Source organism: Echeneis naucrates, chromosome 24, assembly GCF_900963305.1.
Source record: "Echeneis naucrates chromosome 24, fEcheNa1.1, whole genome shotgun sequence".
In the NCBI taxonomy this organism is placed as follows: domain Eukaryota; kingdom Metazoa; phylum Chordata; class Actinopteri; order Carangiformes; family Echeneidae; genus Echeneis; species Echeneis naucrates.
This window is the reverse complement of record NC_042534.1, coordinates 5944216-5970023: the sequence shown is the minus strand read 5'-3', so window position 1 is coordinate 5970023 and position 25808 is coordinate 5944216. Positions and strand designations below refer to the sequence as shown.

Below are 25808 nucleotides of genomic sequence, written 5' to 3'. Positions count from 1 at the left end.
TATTATCATAATCACTCGTGAATGAGAGGACCGAGGTGGATTTATTTGTATGTTTGTCCTTTGGATTTGATTTGGTTTGATTTTAGATTAAAGAGATCCCACCTGACTCCTGATAAGTAAATCTTTCTCTTCTTTTGGTCAACTTTCACATTTAATGACATGGTATTAGATTCTCACTGCATGTTTTACGTATATTTGGCCACTAAATTATTACAGTCACCTCACCCTGCCTGTAATAACACGTTTTTCAGTAAATGCTGGACACTACAGCAGAATATTAAATGAACTGTAGATACATTGATCACATTGCAGACTCCTTGGCTCTCACATGTTTGTCTTTGCAGTGTGAACTGGCTAAGCCCCTCTACTCAGCTGTCATAATTTGTTAACGAGTCTTTTCAGGGAGGGAAAAAAGAAAAAGAGAAGACAGGAAAAAAAAAGAAAAGAAAGCTCTTCAAGAGTGACTGAAAGCAGAGGTCTATCCAGAGAGGGAACCCAGGGGCGACATCAGACCGATTTCAGACCAGCCCGTGATGGCATCTCTGTATATTTTAATATTAATGACCTCGGCCGCAAAGCCGCCTCTAAGCCTCCAACAGGTGCCCCAGCCCCACTCCAGCCTGAAAACCCAGGATCATTCAACATCCCACTATCCACCAGCACCACACCAATAAAGACAGCAAATGAAGAGGATGAAGGCAGAGAGAAAGGGGGGAAAGGACATAAAAAAAAAAAAAAGTGGAAGAAGAGTTAGAGAGTCAGACATCTCTTGCAAATAAGTTTGTGAGTCACTTTCCCCAGCTGAAACACCGGTCGATATTTTCCCCCCCTTGAGAAAGAGATTGACTTTTGTTTGGAGTTTGTGAGAAGTGGGAATCAGAAGCGGGACAATGGGACTCCCCACGGTGAGAGGCTGAGAGGAGCCATCTCAAATCAGTCAGCCAGGGGACTGACTAATCCGTCTATTGTCCCTCCCCAGCCACCGGCCGCACATCAACACATTCGCCCCCCATTGTCCCCCACCCTCATGCAGCGGGATTTGCTCTCCCCAACAGCCAGTTTTGTCCACGGCAGTTCGAGCGGAAGTTTCTCACTGACAATTTGCCCCAAATAGATTTGTCAGAGCGTCCAACTGCACCGCACCGACTTGTGGGTTTCTGGGTTTGGTCCTGGTCTTTTTTTTTTTTTTTTTGCTGTTTGTTTGTTTTTTCGTGGGGAACTAGAATATCCTGATGTCTTAGTGTGTGTGTGCGTGTGTGGTGGTGGTGGTGGGGGGGGGGGTGATTTGGCATGGGTGCACACAGAGGTGTGTCCAGATGTAGAATACACTGCATGACACTGTATGCAGCCAGCAGCAAAGTTATAGAAGTGACGCTCCCGAGGGACTTTGACTTTTTAAAATCCAGCCGGTTGGAATCAGAACATCCTGATACTCTGTAAGTGTTTCCTGATAAATCAAATGAAGTTTTCAGTGTAGACAAAAAAAAAACAACAACAGAAAACGCCCCCTTGTTGACTGAAATGGATAGTAATATTGGGATATGGATAGTGTAGAGCTGATTGAACCCATAAACACCAACTGTGTACGTACAGCTGACACAGCTGCAGTCTTTACACTTGGGCCAACCTCACCACAATGCCTTTGGCTCTCTGTCTTAAAATATCTTTGTCATCACGTTTGGTGAAATAAAGAAAAACGTCACACATTAAATCTCCAGAAATATACTGCTACATCAACATGTAGCTACACTTACACGATACTACACCTGCAGGGTGGAGTTACTCAAATCAAAACAGATCTCATAGCATATAAGTAAAGGAAAACTTTACTTACTTTACTTTGCCCCCAAATGATTCACCTGTCAAAAGGCTGCTCTTACTCAGAGACTCATTCATCTTTTTCTGTGTGTTTGATGTTTTTATCTATGATCATCTTCAATAAGAAGCTTCAATCGTTGACATTAATCATAAATCATGAAGCATTTACAAATGTTTTGTGGACAAGTTATTGGATCAACCTGTGGGCTGCAAAAAGTCTCTCTTTTGAACTCTGTCTCTTTGGTAATAATCGTTCAAGAAATATAATTCCTGAAAAACCACGCAGACTTAAATTACAGATGGTCATTATTTTAAAATAAATACAATTTTCTTCAGGTTTCCCAGAAGGTAATCAGTGGGGGATCCTGCTGAAGGATACATTTTAAAAGTATTTATTTATCTATTTTTTTGTTTTATTTTTACAATTCAGAAAATGTTCTGATTATTAGCTTTGAACCATTGAAGACTAACAAAGCATTTAGCATTAAGTGATTTTTTTTAAACGGTCCTAATGTTTCTGTATGAAGCTAAAGACCTGGGAGGCCTCGCAAACAACACAATGCTGGATGCTGATTGGCTGGTGGTGTGAGTGTCAGGATCAGAGGGAATGAGAAGTCAAAGGGGAGTCAATCACAGTTTGAAAGCACCGACAAGGAAGAGATTAGATAGTGAGATTACAATGGATGGATAATCAAACTGTGTTGATCAGTTTTTATTTAGGATTTCAGTCGTCTTTAAAATCTGAAGGAACGTGGACAGGTAACCTCCTGGAGCAGAACTGTCCGTGGTGCTGAAACCTCTTACTTGAAAGCTTTAAGCATATTTAATCCAACCAATGAATATAATCCTGAACAGGTGTGTAGACATTTTGTCAAAGCCTTCAGGTTCATCACACATCAGCGACTTTCTCCGTTATTCCAAACACCTACAGTGTTCTCAGCTGAACACCAGGCAGCAGTGTCTGAGGGTCATAAGATGACTGACTAAGATCTCCTCTGTCATCTTAAAGGCTGCATGTCCGCGTGGGCTGTCAGTAAATTCTCCCCATTATTTGCTCTCTGGAGCTTAGTGACTTCTCCCAAAGCCAATTGGTTTCCGCCTGGCTGGTTAGGGGCCTGCCCAAGTGATAGCAGCACATAAAGGGATGGCTGAACTATGCAGGTGGGGCTTCGGCAACGGCAATCAGAATAAAAAGCCCACTGTAAACGTCAGACTTGGCAAAAACTAACTAACAAATGCTTTTCTTAGTAAGATTATATATTTATATATATATATATTTGCCAGATCATATACAACTACCCCAAACCAAAACCAAAAAAAAAAAAAAAAAAAAAAAGAAGAAGAAGGAACAGATACAGATGCACAATCCACTGCCCCCTTTGTTACGGTCATTTCATTGACTGCTGAAGGAGAACAGAGTTACTAATACAAAAAAAGTAAAAGAAGGCAACCCGGGCAACCATGATGTTGGTTATATTTGTGTAAAGGCTATCAGTGAATGACGAGGATTAGGACGAGTTAAGGAGATTATGTCACACATTCACCATTCACCCACCCCAGCAGCCACCCACACTCATGCACACCCGCACACACACCGCATTCACACGCCCGCACTTAGAAATAAGTGCAAAATGTTATTGATCTGTGAGAGTGGAAAGTTGATTTCCTGTCTTTTTTCTTTCTAGTTTAGAGACGTTATCAGTTTTTAAATGAATCACCAACCTAACAAACAGCTGGCCAGTCAAACAGAAAATGACATTTTTTTCTTGCTCGGAGAAGCAAAACAAACAAAAACTAAATCAACAACAACAACAAAAAACCCCAAAACAAACAAAAACAACAACAATATGTGGCTATAATGTCCTGTTGGGGACCAAAAGCTTTCTATGGCTCTCTGCAGGAAAATCAAAGGAATATCAGAGGTTTCTCTTCAGGCTTGTTAGTCTCCAGCCGTAGCTGTTCAGCTAAAGGGCAGGTTGAAAGACACAACAATGGCTAATTGCAATTAACTGCCTCTCCGCCTCGCCCCTGTCCGCTTAAATCGACACTTTGTGCCTCCATATGGCCTTCAGTGCACCGTGGGAATGAACACAATTAAAAACAGAATATGGATTTCTGGAGTTAGCCGGTGAAAGCAAAGCAAGCTGTCAAGGTCAGAGTGTCAGTGTGCGGCCCGGCAGCCCGAGCAGCGACCCTCCGCACTGTCTGCACCCCGGGGTCCGAGATCCAGCCAGTGACTGCAGGGGCTGCCGGGACGTGTGCAGCAGGGTGGGTGGTAACCCCCAATTACAATCCGTTATCATTATTATTATTATTATTATTATTATTATTAGCAGTAGTAGTAGTATCGGTAATTATATTATTATGTGCATGTTTTGGATGAGCTTTAATGTAAATGCAGGAGAATTTTTTGACTTTGGTGGAAAATAACATTGAAGAAGTCAAATGTGAAAAATAGCAGGGGAGGCAATCCTGTTGTGGAGAGCTGCAGAGAAACAGAACTGTCTGAATATTTTTAAAATGAGCATAAAAAAATCCTGCGTTTGAAAGGAAACTGCTCTCCTGCTGGTCCGCATATGTTCAGTACAAAATAACGAAACTGCAATAAATTAAGTTAAAAGTTAAGACTTGTGATTGTTACCGCAACTAGTAGAGCTTAGCAGATTTAATTCGTTTATTTTTTAATTGTGCTTCATTGTTTAGTTCATTGTGACTTAAAGTCATATAAGGACATTCCAATGAAGGGAAGTCAATGCTTTTATTTATTTACTTATTTTAAACTTTTGTACATTTGCACTCTATACACTGTTTTGTTAGCTAAAATACGACTTTGGCCTTTTGTCCAAAATGACGAATTCACTTTTTTTATCATTAGGTTTCTCTGTGTATTACTTTCACCGTTGAGCTCCAACTTCAGATTGGCATTAATTAATTAATTGCATATCCATTTTAACTGAGACAAATAACTGTAAAAATCCTCAGTAACAGGTTAAAAACACAGTAAACAATAAAGGTCAAAAAAGCTTTAAAATAAAGAAAGGACGAACTTCCTTTTTGCCCCTAATGAAAAAAGAGGGAATGAGCCTCATTATAAATTAAAAATTACTAATTAAATAAACACAGTCAATCCTTTGTCGTGGTTTCGTATCTATCTGTGGTAATATAAAAAATATTCAGTTTCTTTCAGCTGCTGTCTGACTGATCGGTGTCTGTAGTGGGCCCCAGGCACTTCTCCTTAAATCTTAAGGAGTCGATCAGACACAATAGTTTCCGTTTCTCTGCTGTTTGCAGGAAAAGACGACCACTGTTTCCTGTCGGAGCCACTTTGTGACAAATTCAAATGAATAAACCTCCAATAAAGCTGCATCGCGTCTAAATCTCGCAGAAAGCTTGCAGTAACCTCTGCAGCAGCACATGCTTTTTGTTTGCCAAACCACGAGCAAGGCACTTCACATCCGATCGGGCTCTCTCTCTCTCTCTCTCTCTCTCTCTCTCTCTCACACACACACACACCAGTGACGTCAAGCTGGCCTGAGTAGAAACCCAAGTGGATGAAGGAAGTGGAGATCTCCACCCTCCAGCCTCCCCCTGACACTTCTCATAAATATTACTGAGGCGTATTTTGGGGATCTCGCAGCACAAAGTCACAACGCCTCCCGCTTTTAACATCTGTCAGAGTGTCGGTAAACTGTCAGATATTATTATTTTTTTTTTGTTTGTTTGTTCTGAAATCACAGCTTTGGCGCTGTCGGACGCGCATCACGCAGCGTCTCTCCAACTCTTAACTTTATGCACCGGCTGCCGCCGCCGTTAACCGGTCTCTGCCCCGGGGCTGCATCCCGCTCCTCCGCTCCCGACGGCGGTGAACCCTGTCCGGTACGATGACCGGAGAAGCCTCCTGAGAATTTGCGGTGGTCGGTCGGAGATCTACTCTGTCAAGCTCAGCAACTCGAAGGACTTTTGACTTGCTGGTCTCGTCGAATTCAAGGAAAAGTGCAGCGATTTCACTTAACTGTTTGTTATTATCACCGACAAGAGTAAAAAGAGAAGGAGGACTTTTTTTTTTCTTTTATTCTGAACTTTATTATAAAGTCAAGCATCAATGATGAGCAAACCCGCCGGCTCAACAAGTGGCTGTTTGGATATTCTGAATGTAAAATCAAGTAAGTGTCCCTTTTCTCTTCGCCCTGACGCTCCTGGAGAATACTGAGTAGCCCGGTGTGTCAGAATAAGAGCTCTGTAACAGACCGTCCTCTGCAGAGCAGAGCAAAACAAACAAAAAAAGCTAAACAACAACAACAACAACAGCAAAAAGAAATCTGTTGGCAACAAAAAGCTGGTGTGCGTCAGCTGCATCTCCCAGCCTCACCAAAGCGCCTCTGTACCGATGAAGCCATGTCTCTCCTCTTGGTCGACACTTTTAAAAGAAATGTGAGTTGTGGTCCGTTGGGAATAGTTGTCGTCAGTTTGTTTTTTGGCCCACAAAGCGCACAAACGCACGCAGACACACAGACACACACACACACACACACACACACACACACACACACACACACACACACACACTCACACACACAGGTGACTGCTTCAACCCGTGTTTACAATTAAAGCGGGTTCAGGCTGATTGGTGAATACTTTTTTAAAAAGAAGGCAAACAAAAAACAAAACCCAACAGAGTTTGAGTAAAGCTGGTCACAGGAAGGAAATGTGCTCTGAATACTCATTTTCAACTGCGTCCAACTTCATGCCACCTGTTGCCTGTAATTTTATTTCCAGTAAAGAAACTATCAGTTTAGTTTGAATTTGTCTTTAACATATCTGGAGCAGATTCTTCTATTATTAGATACGTTTATCTGTCATTTCTGTCTGTTTACAGGCGTCTTTATTTCCACAGCAAAAAAAAAAAGTCATTTATTTAATCATTCTTGATGTATTTAAAGTTTCTACATAAAATTTCTGGATAAATTCTTGCGAGAATAATTAAATAATCTCTTGTGGTTTACAGACTCAAGTGAACTGCAGTGGGAGTCTTATTTTTAACCTTTGTAATTATCCCTCGAACAAGCCTCATAATGAATCGAAGTGAAATCAGACTTATAACACAGGAACAAAGTTTGTTCTTGTTTTGTTTCAAAAGACGAAATATTTTCTTTTCAATTAGTCTGTGCTTTTCTTTCATTAACTTTCACCAAATCCAAACACGTGCCAGACGTGTCAAAGTGCTCTGCTTCTCTCACGTTTTCTTCCCAATAGTCATATTTATGTCACATCATGACATCAGAATAAAACACAGCTCCTGTCAACCGAGGCCATAGCTGGACACATTATGGGTGGTCAGAAACGTGAAACGTGTTTTGTTTTTTTTTTTTTTTTTCCTCACTCAAACTTCATTTCCAGTTCCTTTAGCAGCTTCTTGCCTTGATGGTGATTACGTTAATAGAAAATGCCATAAATCTGAAGGAAGTTACTGCACACAATAGAGATGAATTGGACCCCTGCAGCGGAAAGTTAAATGCATTTCCCCTCCTACACAACATAACACATTTAACTGACTCACGGCGAACACAGTTTTACATTTGTCTGACTTTTTCGCTGAACTTCTTCGTCGTTTCGTTAGTTTGATTTAATCACCCTTGAAACTTTTATTCTGGAAGCGCGCAAATAACTGCGTACTTAACTTTTTTTTTTTTTTTTGCTTTTTCTTTTAATTAACTACACAAAAAACAGCCACTTTCTGTGGTTTCCATCAAATGTTTAATAATGTACTATATTTATCTGGTTTATAGAGAACTACTAATCAGGATATCATATTGTATATCATATTATAGCAGCTGAAATGTGAATTGAGCCTTAACAGGCCGACTCCGGTTTATAACGAAACACTAAATTGTCCCTCTCTCACTATCTTCGGGCAATTACACGGCCTACACTGAAATAACCAACATGGCCTTGTGATTCTTAATAATCTGCCAACTGAAGGCCTGTAACTCTCCCCTGAAGTCATTGTTTTTGCTGCTGAGTGGTTATTCCCATGCTACCCTTTTTGACGGGTCACTGATGAATCAATGAGCAGGTGGCAAAACGTCAGTGTAATTACATAGACGGCTTTTCCGTCCGGGATAATACAAAAAGACTCCCTCATATGCATACAAATATACTTCTTTTTTTTTTCATACAAAATCTTCACCACCCCTCACCAAAAAAAAAAAAAAAAAAAAAAATCACATTTTTTCATCTACACCGGGGTCGATTTACATACACTTCATTTGAGTTGGTGAAACGAGTTGGTGCGCATTATTCTCATGGTGCAGTGTCACTCCCTAATCCTGGGGCCTATAGACCTGCGGGATAAAGCAGCTGTCGAGTCCCATTATGAAGGGGAGTTGGCAGCTTGTCGAGATCCAGGCAGTCAGACGAGGTTCAATGGGGGAAAATCATTAAGTTAACACTTTCCCCTAATGTCTCCATTGTGCGCCCTCGGGCCATTGTCTTAGAGAGCTCAGATATGACGCTTCCCACCGGACTTTATTCTTGAAATGTGCGCGGTGAATTCCCATGGTCGGACGAGGCGCAGGGCGATGTCCTGTGTGTGTGCGTGTGTGTGTGTGTGTGTGTGTGTTTTGTGGAGTTGTCGGACGTAAACAAGTCATTTGCAGGACGGTTGGTCCAAAGCTCCTCTGAGTGTCAAAACAAGTTCATTTTTGGCATGTGGAGCTGCTGAATCTGCGCAGCGCCAATTCAAACAGCCCACCCCAAATGAACTGCCAAACTGTGGACGAGTCACATTTTTTTTTTTTCCCCCCAAAATTCGTGTCAACAAAAACTCTTCTTGTGACATATTTCTCACAATTTGACACATGACATTCGTTTATCCATCAGTAATTGAAATTTGGGTCTTTCCCAGGTCGGATTCTGGACATCCCGTGCAAAGTGTGCGGCGACCGCAGCTCAGGGAAACACTACGGTGTTTACGCCTGTGACGGCTGCTCCGGCTTCTTCAAGAGGAGCATCCGCAGAAACAGGACTTACGTCTGTAAATCCGGCTCCCAGGTGAGGCCTCATGCCTGCTAATGTATGCTTCTTTGTTGTTGTTGTTATTATTATTATTATTATTATTATTATTACTATTACACTTGCTTAATTTGTTTGTGGTGATGTCCTATAAAGAAGTCTATTTTGGATCATTATAAGGAGGATGGAGCAGGTTGGGAGTAAAACCAATTATGGGAAACTCAAGATGGAAGCACACTGAAAATTAAACCGAGGCAGCATTCAGTATCCAGACCTACTGATATGCTTCTAATGATGAACCTACACTGTATTTATCTCTGGGGAGATATTTATTCTGGTTTTTATTAATGCCTCTGATTTCCATCCAAAGCCATTACAGGCTATTAGGCTTTACGCGGGAAATTGGATTTTTACATGGAGATGTGTGTTTGCTTTGCTCTTGTGTGCGCGCGGTGTTAAGTCTCTCTTGATGAGCCTTATTGTGTCATGGCCGGGCCATTAAGTACCGGAGCTAAACACCTCGCTGCTGTAACGTATCAGGTGTAATCCAATCTAATGTGATGGCTTGAAGGCGAGGATTTAGGCAGCAGAGGGCGGGATGGAGTGCTTATCCTCCGGGATGAGGAGGCGCTGGAGCCGCGGGGGGAGCTGGTCCATAACCGGGCCTGCAAACATAATAGCGCGATCTTTCACCTGGAGATCGGCCTCCCGGGAAGATAATGGCAGCAAAGATTTCAGCTGTAACCCCTCTCCTTTCCCCCGCATTCTCTCTCCTGTAAAGGGTGGATGTCCCGTAGACAAAACTCACCGAAACCAGTGCCGAGCGTGCCGCCTGAAGAAGTGCCTGGAAGTGAACATGAATAAAGACGGTAAATGGGCATAATTGAATTATCCCTTTGGCCATACACGGTCCATGCAGTGGCACAATTAAGTGCATTAAGGCCATTACTGAGGCTTAAAAGAAGTTTATAATCACTTGGTTCAAACTGGATATTATTTATTCTTGTATGGTAGATTACTGCCCAGTACGGCCCATTATTTTTTCCTTTACACAAACAACATTTGATTACATTTGGGAACAGCTGGGATCAGGATAATCCGTGATGAAAAATGCGAGAAAGAAATCAGATAAACGAGCCATTTCTCCCTGCAGAGGTTCCCCCCCCCCCACCACACACACACACACACACCTCACTCTGTTGTTCCCCTCACAGCCGTTCAGCACGAGAGGGGGCCCCGGACGTCCACGATCCGCAAACAGGTCGCCCTATATTTCCGGGGCCACAAAGAGGTGAACGGATCATCGGCCCATTTCCCGGGATCCTCTCTGCCCGGCCCTCCATTCTTCACCACCGTCACGCAACTGGAGCCTCACAACCTGGAGATGAGCACAGTGGCCACCACGCCAGAGAGGCAGGCCATCGTAGGTCTGGCTCAGCCAACACCGAAGGTAGCTTAGATTTCAGGATCTATCTTATTATTATTATTATTATTATTATCATTTCTCATCTCCCTTCATTTAATGGCTGTAAGTTCTGCTTATTAGAAGAAGTCACTGATCAATCTGAATATTAGTTTTATTTAGGCTTATTTGTTGTCTTTTTGATTTGTTTATCAGAATATACAAATCCTTAATAGTTGATGATGTTTGTATTATAGCCTTTCCCAAATGTTATTACAGGATTACAGTTTAGTTTTTTTTTTCTGTCGGGGTTAGAAGTTGAAATTCTTGTCCAGATTTAACAGCCTGTAAGAGCCACAAATCCGCCAATTAGATTTCTCACAGTAAATCCACCACAAGCGCTAATCATCATAAAACCAGGTGCCGGGGTTTGGAATTTGACCTTCCTCATGTGCGCCACTCTCTGAATCCAGCTTTATCACACAAACTGTTGTGTGATGATGATGATACTTCTCCCCAGTATCCCCATGAAGTCAGCGGCACCCCCATGTATCTCTACGAGGTGGCCACAGAGTCTGTGTGCGAGTCGGCGGCGCGCCTCCTGTTCATGAGCATCAAGTGGGCCAAAAGTGTTCCTGCATTCTCCACGCTGCCTTTATCTGATCAGGTCAGTCTGGTGTGTGTGTGTGTGTGTGTGTGTGTGAGGGGGGGGGGGGGGGGGGGGGGGGGTCTACTCCCTTTTAATGCGAACAGCATCAGCACCGGCATTGACGCAGCAGGCGCTTTTGTGATATTATACGATATATGATTTGAATTTGTAACGTTGGATATCAAATGATGTTAGAAGCTGCAACTTTAACAGGCTCTAACAGCGAAGTGCATTGTGCGGGAAGAAAATATTTAGAGTTCACGCATTTAATGGCACCTTCAAAGGCCCGGGCGTCTTTAACACAGACACGTCTCCTCCTTCGCAGCTGATTCTGTTAGAGGATTCCTGGAGGGAGTTGTTCGTCCTGGGGATCGCGCAGTGGGCCATACCTGTGGACTCCTCCACTCTGCTGGCTGTGTCCGGTAGGTCCTGCGGAGCTCTTCACTGAGCACAGGTCACTCCAGGCCTCAGGAGCTGCACGCATGTTGACACGCTGCCCGTGTTTCCCCGCAGGAATGAACACTGAAAACACAGAGTCTCAGCGGATGAACAAGATCTTGTCTGAAATTCAAGCACTTCAAGAGGTGGTAACTCGGTTCAGACAGATGCGCCTGGATGCAACTGAGTTCGCCTGTTTAAAATGTATTGTGACATTCAAAGCCGGTAAGTAAAAAGGTACCTCTTCATTATTAATGCCGCCATGCATGAATTGCATCATCACTTTTAAAAGAAAATTAAAACCCTGCCTCTGTCTTGCAGTTCCGACACATGGCAGCACTGAGATAAGAAGTTTCCGCAACGCCAGCGCCATCGCTGCATTACAGGACGAGGCGCAGCTCACCCTCAACAGTTACATACACACCAGGTACACACATACACACCACCAGGTGTATTCATACACACCACCAGGTACAATCATACACACCACCAGGTACAATCGCACACCACCAGGTACACACACACATACACACCACCAGGTGTATTCATACACACCACCAGGTGTATTCATACACACCACCAGGTACACACATACACACCACCAGGTGTATTCATACACACCACCAGGTGCAATCATAAACACCACCAGGTACAATCATACACACCACCAGGTACAATCGCACACCACCAGGTACACACACACATACACACCACCAGGTACAATCACACACACCACCAGGTACAATCACACACACCACCAGGTGTATTCATACACACCACCAGGTACAATCACACACACCACCAGGTACACACCAACACACCACCAGGTACAATCACACACACCACCAGGTACACACCAACACACCACCAGGTACACACCAACACACCACCAGGTACAATCACACACACCACCAGGTACACACCAACAGGTACATTCACACACACCAACAGGTACACACATACACACCACCAGGTACACACATACACCACCAGGTACACACATACACACCACCAGGTACACACATACACACCACCAGATACAATCACACACACCACCAGGTACAATCACACACACCAACACACCACCAGGTACACACATACACACCACCAGGTACAATCGCACACACCACCAGGTACAATCGTACACACCACCAGGTACACACCAACAGGTACATTCATACACACCTGGTATATTCAGTGATTCTCTGCGCAGACCGTCTCCTGCAGCCATGTTATTGTGAAGTTAATGAGACAACAAGCCTCAGTCACTCTACACAGGAGGAAACAGTTAAAGCTTTTTTTTTTTTTTTTAAAATTGGCAGCAGTTTTGCCACAGGTGTGCGTTAATTGGAGCGGCTGAGTCAGACAGTTTCTCACCTCAGCCATGCGTTTCAGGTACCCGACTCAGCCGTGCCGCTTCGGGAAGCTGCTCCTGCTCCTCCCGGCCCTCCGCTCCGTCAGCCCGTCCACCATAGAGGAGGTGTTCTTCAAGAAGACCATCGGAAACGTGCCCATCACCAGGCTCCTCTCAGACATGTACAAGTCCAGCGATATATGAAATTCTCAGTGTGCCTGGAAAAGACTTGAGCTGCAGGCCCACCCAGCAGTCCACAGAATGTCAAATCATAGCAGATGTAACCATGGACTGTTTTTTTTTTTTTTTTGTTTTGTTTTTGCCAGACACAAAATCTCTGGCTAATGAAAAAAGCCTGTTTGGGCATAGGGTCGATTGAAACAAAGACTGCCACACAGCAAACATTCACCAAGTAGCCTGTTAACAGTATCTCTAGTTAAGGACTAGTCTGTAATTTTTATTATAGAATTGCCTGTATGATACTGAAAAGTGCAACCTGTGGCACGATCACAGAGCCCACCGTGTTTAGATCCCGCCTTTAAGACTTTGGAATGCTCCTGCCATGTGTGTCAGACAAAGAAATGATGTTGTATATTAAGAAGTTTTTCGAGTGTCTGTGAGACCAATGAGCTTAAAGACCAATTAAATCTTTTATTGCTGTGTTCAATCCCAACGGAGGAAACCAAAAAAAAAAAAAAAAGAAAAAAGTAAGAAAAAGAAAAAAATAACAAACAAAACAAAAACAAATAAAAAACAACAACAACAAGAAAAGATGGCGCACGCACAATAGGGGATCAGTCGCTGTTCAGTTGATCCGGTGCTGAAACCAAACGCACGGGGGCAACGATGAGGAGGTGGCCACTCTGTGAGAAATATGGGATGGGTGGGGTGGGCAAAGACTTTGACATATGCCTGCATATGCCTCCTTACTGTACAACTACATTCATCTAAAGACGGTGTTTGTATTTAAGTGGTTACTGTCTTGTTTGTGTTGGTGTGTCCTGTTTGACGCGCAGCATTAAAATGTTTAGGTCGACTTTGTGAAGTTAGACACTAACAACGGATAAAAGAATATACAGCACTTGGGAATGTTTTTTTTTTCCTTTTTTTGTGACCCGTGATCTTTTCATTCTGTTGTAAATATGTATAGTTATAACTATTTAGGGTTGTAACCAAGAGAATAAATTACACTGGATTCAACAGTTTTCATATAAACAAGATATAAAACTACCAGCTGCAGTTAAAAAGAATAATGTTTGTACTTCACCTTATTGCAAATTATAGTGTTACACTTCTCAGACTTAATTTTGTTGTCTTTAAATTTCAAAAGATTTTTTTTTTAAATAACACTTATGAGGGTATAAAACACATGCTTAATAATGAATACATAATATATAATGTGTTATTTAATGCATGATGTATTGTAAATTAAGAGGAGTTCAATGCTTACTGGATCATCAGTTAATGGCCATTCATGTAGAATTGCATTTATACATAAATGAGCCGTTATGCAATTACATAAAAACTGCCATGTTTGACCAGGCTCTCTTAACGCACAACAGCACACATTCTCATGGAAAATATTAAGTTATGAAGTGGCACATGAGTTTAAAACATCGTAATGCACAGATGTTTTAGCTTTAAACACCAAGAAAGCCAAAAACCTACCAAATAAATGATTTCATAGGCATAAAACATCATGTCATGCATCAGTTATGAATTATTTAAGTGTGTTTTATACTCATTTCATTAAGTGTTGCCAGTTTTCCTTTAACAGTAAATCTAAAAATCAAAGCTCAGGACAGTTTATATAAATTCTAAGTAACTATATGCCTAACGCATCTTTGTAATGAGTTGGTAGATGATATATTTATTAAATGATAAATGTAATAATAAAGTTAGAATAGCTGTAATGACGGTTTTCAGTATAAACTTAACTATCCAGTGTGGCGTGTTAGCTGGGTCGACAGTCCAGATCAACAAATGTACTTGTGCGTGGAGACATTTCACCTATTTTATTGGAAAATCTTGAAAATAAACAAAAATGGCACAGCAGTATACAAATCTCAAAATGCATAAAGCCTGTAGAAATACTGCAGTTCCCTCTGTGTAAATTACTTCTTTCTTGCTAGAAAATCATTGTGATAACTGGGAAGGTGCTGGTTGATATACACACATACGTGCTTCCTTTTGAAGAGAAGGTCAACTAAGTGTAATTTGAAAGTCAAGGCCCATCAAACATGTATATATATATATATGTGTGTGTGTGTGTGTTTGTGTGCGTGTGTTCAGTTGGTAGTTATGGTGAGCAACATACCAGTATTGGATTTATATGGTGGGAAATGCCGTGGGTCTTTACAAGAGCTCTGTATACATAGAACGCTCATTCAATGTCACTATATAAATGAATATATTCAAGACACAGCTAAACGATAAATATATAATATGTTAGTGGCATTTCCAGACATAAACAGAAATTACGATAAATTACTTTGAACCACAGTTATGTGTTGAACATTCTTGACTCCAATTAGAAGGTGAAAAACAAACACCAATCAGGGTCACTAATTAAACTAAAAGAGGCAGTGAATGATATTATTTTTGGGGACGGGGAGGGGTGAGGAGGAAAAGTTTTCATTGAAATGTTTACTGTCAGAGAGAAACCTGGAGCAGTGAAGAGAGCTTTGGGTTGTCAGGCCCAGCTGGGCTGAGCAGGGTTGAGCCAGACCAGGCCAAGCAGAGCCATATTTTTTCTTTCAGGCTTGTCTAACTTTGGATGGGGTGTAGTTCTTGTCCACAGACTCCTCCTGTAGAAACATGTGCAGGCACCGTTCATTCTGGGCTAGGGGGTGACCGGCCACTCTGAAACACACAAGAGCAAAAGGCAGGTGCTTAGCCTTTTATCACACAGCACCTGTCCGTCCGTGTGTGGCACAAAGACACACACACGCGGACTGACTTAAGGTAGCAAGTCCCATTTTAAAACATGTAAGAGTACTGTGCATCTCCACACGCCGGGGAAAGAAAGCAGCAAAAACACAAGTACAGGTTGTACAGGTTTATAGTGACACATTCATTACAATCAAAGGTTTTGCTGATTTGCTTATCAAAGGCTACACATCTCAAACACTTCACTATGCCAATAGACTACACCTAAATTCACCCTCATGCTCTCAAATTTTGGGGAGCATTATTGCCTTTAGTCAGCAGATGTGAGTGCAGTTATGCAGTATCCCAACTTATTTAATTCAATTTGTTTGTATAATTTGCAATGGTCTGTACATTAGTCTTGATAGTACTTGAAGACCATCCTAACCACAAGAACACAAAGATATTCTGAATGCACAAATTGTTGCACTCTCTGCTAAGTTTAATCTGACTTTAGGAAAGTACTTGGAGAACTAGCATCATTACTGCACGTTACAGAAAACTTGAATGGACACTTTTAATCAATGAGTGTGTGACTGTGTTCACAAGCTTTTCTACTTGTAATAACAGTGGTAATGATTTTGTCTCACCTTTAATCCATGAAAGAGAAGAGTCTGTTAAAACTAATGGAGGGAAAGGATTCTGAAAACCAGAATGAAGGCTCAGAGCTTTTCCTGTGAGATATTCAACTTCCAACCCTCTGACCCAACTAATAATATGACTGTTTGGAGCGGCAGCTGGTGTGTATATATATTTTATTCTCCATAAGCTACCTTGATCTCTTCATTTCAGTTTTATGTTATTATATATCCAGAAAATGCTATGTATTTCTTCTGCTAAAGTCACTTTGACATCAGGCTTCCCTTAATATCCCTTTAGATGACGCAAAGCAGCTTAATGAGAGCGAGCCTGTGCACCTGAGACCCTAAAACATCCAATTTTTCTAACGGTGAATTTATCAGAACAGATCAATGTGATGACATTGCACGTATGAATGCACAACCTCTTGAGGGAACTATTTTCGACAAATTGAGCCACCCAATAGGGCAGGCGAAATCTTTGTGAAGATCAAGATTGCTTGAAATGAACCCTGTTCAATAGGTTTGGGAAATGTTGACATTGAGGACGGGGTGCAGCAGAAGAATGCTAAACCCTCAAAGCCCATCTTTCTTTATGAAGTAGGGAGGTATGCCCTTCTGATTTTTTTTTAACTAAAAGCATGAATTCTGTTTGGCTAGGCTAATTAAAAACTGATGCTTATCTATTCCTCTCACCCTTCTCACTTTAACATTGACAATCATGTTTACCATTCCAAAAGATTTGTTCTTCACAATGCTCTCAATCACACACTTAATGCTGCAGCCCCAGTGGCCAGTATTAAGTCTGAACAATGATATGATCAACAGCAGTGTTTTTATTCATTGGAAGCAGGGGGGGTTGAAGAAAATCTTAATTACCAACACATTTTCGTCTTAAAAGAAGGAAAAAAAAAAAAACAAAAAACATTTATGAATTTTAATTTTCTCGACTGTCTTCGCACACTTAATATTCCAAAAGGAAACATTTATGCATTTGCACATGAAACAAAGATAATGGCCAAGTCTGCAATCAAAGCAAATAATTACAATCACATTGTAACTTTTATTGTTCTGCAGCTGAAAACGAGGACATGCTGGATCAAAAATAAGCAGAGGTGCACACACCAGCCCATGTGACCAGGCGCTGTAATTTGAGCTGCAATTATCATAAATTACACATCAACAATAAAACAAATGTGGGAAAAATTATGTTGTGGGGTGCACACTTGAGTCGTCTTTGGTTATTCTTGTCTTTTGCAAGGTAATTATAAAAGTGAATTAAGGAGGATAGTGAGAAAAAGAGCTGCCTGTCTCTGTGGGTTCAGTTTGTTAACAATATGAAGAGAAGTGAAAAAGACCTGTCTGTCTCCGTGGGTTCAGTTTGTTAACAATATGAAGAGAAGTGAAAAAGTTGAATCTACTTATGTTTCATTGTTACTGAAAGTTAGAATAAGCAGAAGCAGCACAGAGCTGCGACTAAAAAAGGTTAAAAAAAAAAATAAATTCAAAAGAATAAATTGTTTTAACCTCATGGCAAAGTGGAGGAAGATGAAGAATGCAGAGACACTTACTTGTTAAGAAACTGCTCCAGGCCCTGCCTCCGCTCCTCAATGAAAGAGTCATCAAATATCCCATCATCCCCTCGAAACGGAAGCTGCCGGATGAGAGCTTTTCCAGGGAGAGGAGGAACGACCACCTAGGTCAATAATCACAGGGCAGCAGATAAACAGACATATCATTTATTAAATAGGGTTTCAGTACTTGCAATTAAGACACAAACAGTAGAACGATTCTTGGTGATAAACCAAGCACTCGAGAGGCTTTGTGTCAAGTTCACCTCAATGCCTCACCTTGCTTTCCCTCTCCAGCTCTGCTCTGAGCCACTCAAAGTCACTGTACCGCCTACGAACACAAGACTCCTTCAGCTTGAAGATAGGTAGGTTGGTCTGTGGAGAGACAGGGGAGAGAGAAACAGACACAGTTACAGCTGTCACCTTTAAGAGTCACTTTATAGCATTGATTAGTATGGCTATCATCCTGTTTTATCCAGAAAATATCAGTAAATAGTGAAAAATAAAACTGTAGGTCTCTACTTCCCAAAGCCTGATAACCAAATATCTTCAACTGATGAAGAGTAGTGATACTGAATCTGTTGACATATTTGTTCTTAACCAAACCAATTTTGAAGTATTTTTTCCCCCCATCAACCAATTGTCACACATACTTTTCTCCTAACAATGACGGCATCTTTATAGTGGTGGTAGCAGGCTCTAATCCCTCTCTACACATGTATGTTATGTCCCCTCACCTTTATAGACCTGAAATACAATTTGAACAACTGCAAACTAACTCATAGGTTGTACTTCCAGTGCCGCTTGTGATAATAGCTGAAAGTAACAGCAAGCTGGGAGAAGAGAACAAGGCAATGTAAAATTAAAGGCCTTATTGCACTGCTTCAGGGTAGAGCCTTGTACAATCTACTCTGACTTTATCAAAATAAAAGGAAACAAAAAAATTAAGAAAAATACTTATTCAAATTGAATGAAACTGAAGAGAAAATTTCAAACTGGCCTCCATACTATAAAAAAAAAAGAAAAAGCGTTACAGTGTTTTGCTCACCAAGGTCTCTCACATTGACAATGTTTTGCCATTTTTTTATGTTTGTGTGTGACAATGCACAGATGTGGCAACAATTCCAAGCTGCTGTTGACAGGCACTCAAGAGTGAATTTCATATTAAAAAAAAGAGATGTTTCGACATTGACAGAAAACACTGAAGCAAACGGCACATTACAGCACAATGCCCAAGCTCTTTCCTAGTCCTGGCAGCACATGGCCATCCCACGACAATGTACAAACAAAGAGAGCCTGAATGAGCATTTCATTGGCAGGCCACATTCAGAGAAGGTCAGAATTCATGGGAGGAGGAGGAGTCACAAGAGCAGAGAACTTGCATGAATACAGTGTAAGCATCAGACTGATCGATCAGCAGATGACTGGCTGTGCGGCTGAGCTGTAGAGAGGATGGAGAGTTAACAGGAAGGCTGAGTAAATGACTGAACAAAAAGAAAAGGAGATGGGGACCTGGAGAGGCTGGGAGCTTCATCTGGTCTGAGCTGGACTAATTGCAGAGGAGATAGAGCAGGAGTGGTCTTTCTGCTCATGGTCTCTCCCTTTCAGTTCTCCCCTCTTTATTTCCCTTTTCTCTGTGATAATAAGTCAGATTTTATGACCTTGAGACTCCACTTGTTTTTTTCCCTCAGTGGGGAAAACTCAGACATTTGTTTTCTTTCACCTCAGCTCAATTCTCTCCTCAACCTTCATAATTTGGATCACAAACAGATTTGATGGAAATGAACAAACCTGTTTGATTTGAGAAAAAACTAATTTATATATATATAATGATGAGGATGGTTGCACAAAGCCAACAATGACGGATAGGCAGGAGCAACTATAGAAGGAATACTTCAAAAATGTAATCCTATAAAAAACTACATAAATTAATGAATGCTCCTTTTTAACCTGAAGAGATTTAATTATTATTGAAGTCGAAGGGTTGTTGAACGGGGCTGCATTGTACTGGACTGCTTCAGACTGTATAGATGCTTGAAAGGGGCTGCTGCAGACTTCTTTTTTTATGTATCTGAGAGAAACTTTTGTTACACAGGATGAACTTAAATAGTGCCTATATTGTAGGGTAATCTTCTTGTTTACGATTCTGTTTTATTGCACTTTGTGACTTAAGTGCTGGTAACTATGACATTTGCAAAGCATAATTTGTAATCTGCAGATTACCACAGTTCTTTCCAGCCAGGTCACATTTACTGAGATTAAATCTTGAAGACTAGTGCAATTACCTGGTTAAGATGACAGTTACAATAAAAGTCCGTCCTCACCCTGCCTGTAAACTCAGTAAGTCTCTGCCACTCCCTCCTCCCAGAAAATGTTTAACCTCTGAAAGCTTCCCTCTTCCACTTAAAGCTCTCTTCAGGTGAAGTTGTCAATGAGCCCCTCAGTCCTCCTCTTTCTCAGGTCACAAGAGAAGTGGATTATCTTAGCTTTATCGCCCCAGTGCTCTAGCATTAACTCCACTCTCCTCTCACCATGGTCTGTCCCTGCTGCGTCATGTTACCTCACAGCATGGAGTACAGCAAAGTTAATCCCCACCACAACAGATCACAGTTACAGGTAATCTGCCACCGCCGTGACTCTAATCCCATCATGTGTGCGCACACACACACACACAAAAAAAAAAACACTCAACTGCGCACAACCACACACCGATGTGCACATCTTATGGCCGTGCAGGTGTCATACCAATAACAAAGTAAACATAATAGCCCCAATTCTTTCAAGCTTGTTTGTACACATACAGTGGAACAATCTCCAGACAATGAGGTGAGTGGTGAGAACGTAAGGAGAAGAAAGTCACCTGGTCTTTCAATCATCTTGCCCGCTCAAACCCTGTGATTAAGAGATTGGCCTTGCAGGACAGGGGGAGGAACGAAAACGACAACTGAAAAGTGAGAGGTCTCACTCACCCTCTCTCTCTCCCTGTCTCATTCACACACACAGAAAGAGGCGGTGCGTGAGAGCTCTACAAGTCAAAGATCAGGTTTCCCTGGCTTCTGTTCTCTTCATGGCTGGTTAGAGGTTAAGGCCCGGGTGTCTCAACTTACTGGCCCCTGCAGTGATTGGGACATGGGACCAGCCCAAACCAAGCCTGGTCTTAGCATTTCATTAGTTAGGCTAAATAGGCACACTTTGCCTCTATCAGTATCTTTAGGATGAGTTTAAAAAGATGTGTCAAAATGTGTGTCAAAAGAGGGGTAAAAATGAAACCCAAAATAGCAAATCACAAATAAGCACAAATGAAAAATAAACCATAATATTCAAAGAAAGCCTAAAAGATAATGCTACATCTTAAAAAAAAAAAAAAAAAAAAGGAGCATAAAGCTAGATCTATCGCTTTCAGAGTAGACCTCCAAGCTTCACTTTCCATTTGGAGTGTATAAAATGCAATCGTATGCTCTATAAGAAGAGCATGTATTTCATAATCAGTGGGACACAATACCTTCGGCTCATTGAAAATGGGTTGAAAAGAGCGAGAATCCTTAAAAACATCGAGACAGAGAAAGAGGGAGAGAGGGGACAAAGATCACTCATCTCCTGAGAGAACAGTTCAAGGCCACCATGCATTAGCTTTTAGCAGGATGGATCAAGTCAAGTTTGGAAGTGCGCATCCTAAACCTCCCCCATGCCCCCTTCTTACCCCTCCCACATACTCCCTTTTCAGAATAATAGCATTAAAAATGGGCAACATAATACCATCTCATTGCATCATATTCCAAAATGGGGTGGTGGTGGTGGTGGTGGTGAAGGGGGGGGGCACGGCAGGGAACAAAAGCATTAAGGCTATGGGTCTTTTGCTCTCGCCTCTCCATGTACTCTCTCACTCGTTCCCGTGCTTGCCGGCCCCTGTGGCCTGACAGCCTAGACTCGCCTAGCTGGCAAAAAGCTGCTTTGTTGCCATAGTATCAACTCCCACTTTTGATACTGTCATTTCAAGTAGGATATGGTAGCCTTGATACAATATGTTCCCTATTTCCATTAAAATAGTTGTCGAAGAGGATGCTGTAGACTTTGGATTACACTTGACTGTGCCTGACAAGCGCCCTCCCACACACGCACCCACTCCCCATCTCTCCCCATTTTATTAATGACCAAAGCCCCCACCCCAATGCCCAAATGGAAAAGAGAAAGAAAGAGAAGGAGAAGCTATGGGAGTAGAGAAGAGGAGGGGTAGAAGACTGAGTGAGAGACAGAGCTATAAGAGACCTTTTATGTACTCCTATCCATAAACAAAGTGAGATCCTTCAATTCACTCCTCTGAATGTGCTCTCTGGATGAGGTGGGAGCGAACTAAAGACAAGAAATTTTGATCATACTCCCCCCCTCAAAAAAAAAACAAAAAAACAGCAGCACACACACACCCTAACTCAAACCCTGTTTGCCAAGCATCCAAGGACACTTGGACCTGCTTTAAGGGTGCCTCTGAAACCAGTGACAACCAAAATCCATTAAAGTGATGGACTCTACTGTATAACTTCAGGAACCATTAGGAAAATGTCACTTGTTTTCAATTTTTAGAAGCTATACTTAAAATGAGGGGATTTAGATGTGAACAAAAACACTGTTTGAGCAGGACCCTGGACATTACAAGTCCCTTCAGACAAAATGAGATATTTCACTTTGAACTTAGCTTCCACGCCTTTAAAAGCCTAACTAAAAAAGTGGACTGATGCTATTGATTTTATACAGCATCTGTAAGCTTTGCTCTCAACAAGTGACCATGTGATGCTCCTCTAAGCATATGCTTCTCACATGCTACTTCAATCCTTATACAATTCCTTATACAGGCTCAAGGGAAACTTAACAATATCACAGAAAGAATGACACTCTGACCTGGCGCTTACACTGCAGTGTGAATCACATTTAGTTATCATTGGGACTAAGGTAACACTATCATTATCACACTGTGAACCACACAACTGACTGCACACAGCTGGGAGTGAAATGGGATAAGGCTGGCGAGGGGGTGGCTTTCTGCCCTCCCATGGATGGGGGGTGTGGGGGTAAGGCTAGGGAATAAACACTCCAGCTCCCCCACACCCTGGCCTGTTTCATTCTTCTCTTCTCTCAATGAGGGGATTAGGCCGACTGTCTCAGTGCGACCACAAGGGCTTTCTCGATTTCAGATGTATAGCGGAACAGCAGTGAGAACAGGGGACAGAGGCAAGTTCTAAACTGAAATTATGTAATAAAATTAGATAAAATCATAGTATTTGTGAATATCATGAATGCTATGAAAACAAAAAAGAGCAATGCAGATGCTATGCATTCCAGGCAAAGGCATGATTAACACTCTTAACATGCTGGAGGTGGAGTAAAATGCTTCTAAAGAAAACTGAAGAAAGGAGAAGGAGAGAAGCAAAGCAAAGTTGACACCATTTTTGGTGAGAAGTGAGGGATGCGCCGCTTCTTCTGTGGTCTTATGCAAAGCAGGGTCACACAGGGCTATGAGGTGCACAATAATGCTGATTACACGCGTATGCTAATTATTACACGCTAATCAAGTACAGTAGCCTTATATTCAACGCTAATGCCTGAAGACGGCTTCTCTTCTCGCAACACATTTCTTTAAGGTAAAGGGAAACTATAAATACTTGGAGACTGCTCGCCATTCTAAATACCCCAGGCCACTAACTACAGGGGTGTCAGTCAATTGAAATGACAATTAAGAGATAAGAGATGAGGCAATCAGACGAGCCCAGTGACTGCCTGACAATTTCAGACTCTTTGTGGCGCTTGCACATTAAAAATGCATACAATAGAACAGATAATTTAATGAAAATTGTATGTTGAGACAGACGTGCGCAAAAATAAATGGGAAATTCTTAAGAAGAAGAAAAACTGAGTATCAATGTAAAAATCTGCAGCTGTGGACGGAACAAAACTAACTTCACCTGTGTTGCCTTCCTCTTCACTGTAAATTTAACTCACTTGTCTTTTGCAGTTGACTGTGTATTTAAACAATGACTGAGTTTACATTGACAATTAAATGTTGACATTAAGAACCTGAGGGGAAAAGGCTCAGTCCAAAGTTCTTTTCTGAAGTTTCTAACCATATTACATGGTCTTTATCAGCAGCAATATCTTGTTTGAACTGCACATGTTCAATTGATTTCCATTGTTCCTCCGGGATGTTTCATTCCACCCACAGTGAAGCTTCAAAGAGTTTACCGAAGAGTGAGCAAACGCTATCTTTTAATGAAGAACATATGATATGGCCAGGTGCTGCAGGACAAGTAAATATACAGCTTTTAGCTGGAAGACAGAATTGCCATTTTTGTATGATCATTTAATCCAAGCCAAAATCTGTTAATTCAATCAGTACTGGTCAAAAGGGGTTAGAAGTTGTGTGTCTGACTGAGAAAAGCACACGATACATACAAAATACAGGATCAGTGTTTCGCAACAGCTGCCTCTGTCCAACTGCAAAACTGTTGTCACCGATTTCTGAGTAGTGCCACTTTTTTGGACAGTAGAACTAATAATGTGAAATGCCACTTTTGAAAGGCATTTATAGAGAAGTGATTCTTTACATAAGCATTGAAAGCAGCTGCCAAATTGCTCATCGATGGATGGCTGAAACTTCAAAGTAGAAAAGCATTTGGTCCCCCTTGAAAGTTCCTCAGTAGAGTAGGAGGAAGGAAATGTGTTGTGAGGGGGGAAGGCAGGGCAGGAGAGGATCATGGAGCATCCTGTCTACGGGCCCAGAGACGCTGATTTGCTGAGCTGTGTTCCTCATTTAACCTGAAAGTACAGTCACTACTTTGGGTGACTCGAAGTGAACCAAAAGTATTCATACACCGACCAACGTCCTTCTATAAAGTTGTACTAGTATGATGTGCACATGGATTTGGGAGCTGAGTGTTACTTTACTGTGAAGTTTGTCATTCTGTGTGAACAATGCTGTTATCTTCCATTTGCACTCAGAAAATGGGGTGTGGCCCGACTTTAACTCAACTGTTTGGGAAGACTTTATCATGATGGATGGGTGATTTACCACAAATGTATTCACCACACCGTACAGGTTACACAACTCCGCTGTGTTTGGAGAGATGGCTCTGGAGTTGACTGCACTGTTACATCACTACTGGAAAGAAAGGCTAATGTAAACAAATTTCCTCCTCTGGCAGAGCGACAGCAAACACAAGCAAATATGAGTGGGATTACAGTATTTTCTAACTTATTAACTTACATATAAACAAACAGCTTCAGGCCAACTAAACGGCAGTTTCTAACGACAGCTAATCACTGGTGGTTAATATTAACACCGCACTAGCCTGCTAGCGTTGGCTAGCTCGTTTCGATAGTTGCACTTTATTCTTTATAGTCACTCACGGTGTTAAATGTCGACTTTGGCATTTAGTGAGTGTATCTAACTGTGACAGTCCTGGTGACAAGAGGTCACTTCTTACGTTGACCCGAAGAGAAACGGTCGCTAGCTCAGGTAACTAGCTTGCAAGCTAACGTCATTAGCACTTGTTAACTGCAGGCTCACCTTCAGTCTGACTTCATACGTGGTGTGTCGGCCCCTGCCAACGCCGATGGTTTCAGGGTTGCTCACATCAATCTCTAGAAAATTACTGGGGGGTCCATAAGCGTCATTTAAGTTCTGAGGCTTGGTAAAGAGCCTTCTTGTGTCGGCTATGGTATCAGCCATTTCTCCCCCTGTCCTTCCAGCAGCTACCGAGGATGTTAAATTAGCCTGAATACGAGTGTGTGTTTTCCGCCGCTCACCTTCAAAATAAAACATTTGCCTAATATTATGATTGCTCATTAAGTAAGCGTGCTGAGAAAGGCTCGTTTTGTTTTTTATTAAAGTGCATATAAAAGTATAATTCATATTTATATGTAGAGATTTCACATCGCTTTGTCTTTCACGCGTTTGAAAACTTAATGGTAAATTTTATATTGAAAGCCAGCCACCCAGCTTCCTGTGTTGATCTGTCTGTCACAGCGGCTGGTTACAGATTTCCGATCAGCTGAGGCTCAGCTGACGAGA

The 25808-nt window shown here is 41.8% G+C and overlaps 2 protein-coding genes across 7 annotated transcripts; one reads left to right on the top strand and one right to left on the bottom strand.

The window, feature by feature from the left end:
* Positions 1-5923: 5923 nt before the first annotated feature.
* On the top strand, positions 5924-12876 carry nr2e1 (nuclear receptor subfamily 2, group E, member 1). Of its 2 annotated transcripts, none has more exons than XM_029496715.1 (9): positions 5924-5948; positions 8723-8868; positions 9611-9698; positions 10044-10279; positions 10752-10898; positions 11206-11302; positions 11394-11543; positions 11640-11745; positions 12714-12876. In XM_029496715.1, exons 1-9 carry the CDS (start codon positions 5924-5926, stop codon positions 12874-12876), a joined length of 1158 nt encoding a protein of 385 aa, XP_029352575.1. The 2 variants fall into 2 exon arrangements, with proteins under 2 accessions (XP_029352575.1, XP_029352574.1); XM_029496714.1 differs by having other exon boundaries at positions 5924-5981.
* A 1796-nt stretch (positions 12877-14672) lies between these two features.
* On the bottom strand, positions 14673-25491 carry snx3 (sorting nexin 3). Of its 5 annotated transcripts, none has more exons than XM_029496402.1 (4): positions 25305-25491; positions 18029-18124; positions 17750-17874; positions 14673-15534 (listed from the first exon to the last, which is right to left on the bottom strand). In XM_029496402.1, the coding sequence occupies exons 1-4, from the start codon at positions 25464-25466 to the stop codon at positions 15429-15431; spliced, it is 489 nt and encodes a 162-aa protein (XP_029352262.1). In that variant the 5' UTR covers positions 25467-25491; the 3' UTR covers positions 14673-15428. The 5 variants fall into 5 exon arrangements, with proteins under 5 accessions (XP_029352262.1, XP_029352264.1, XP_029352263.1 ...); XM_029496404.1 differs by having other exon boundaries at positions 18029-18097; XM_029496403.1 differs by having other exon boundaries at positions 25317-25491.
* Between the last annotated feature and the right edge of the window lie 317 nt (positions 25492-25808).

Coding starts and splice junctions, on each gene's coding strand:
- snx3 (XM_029496402.1), bottom strand. CDS start 25,466: ATGGCTGATACCATAGCCGACACAAGAAGGCTCTTTACCAAGCCTCAG. Junction 18,125..25,304: donor CGTATGAAGTCAGACTGAAG/GTGAGCCTGCAG, acceptor GTCTCTCCACAG/ACCAACCTACCTATCTTCAA. Junction 15,535..17,749: donor CTGGAGCAGTTTCTTAACAA/GTAAGTGTCTCT, acceptor TGTGTGTTTCAG/AGTGGCCGGTCACCCCCTAG.
- nr2e1 (XM_029496714.1), top strand. CDS start 5,924: ATGAGCAAACCCGCCGGCTCAACAAGTGGCTGTTTGGATATTCTGAAT. Junction 10,899..11,205: donor CGCTGCCTTTATCTGATCAG/GTCAGTCTGGTG, acceptor CCTCCTTCGCAG/CTGATTCTGTTAGAGGATTC. Junction 11,544..11,639: donor TATTGTGACATTCAAAGCCG/GTAAGTAAAAAG, acceptor TCTGTCTTGCAG/TTCCGACACATGGCAGCACT.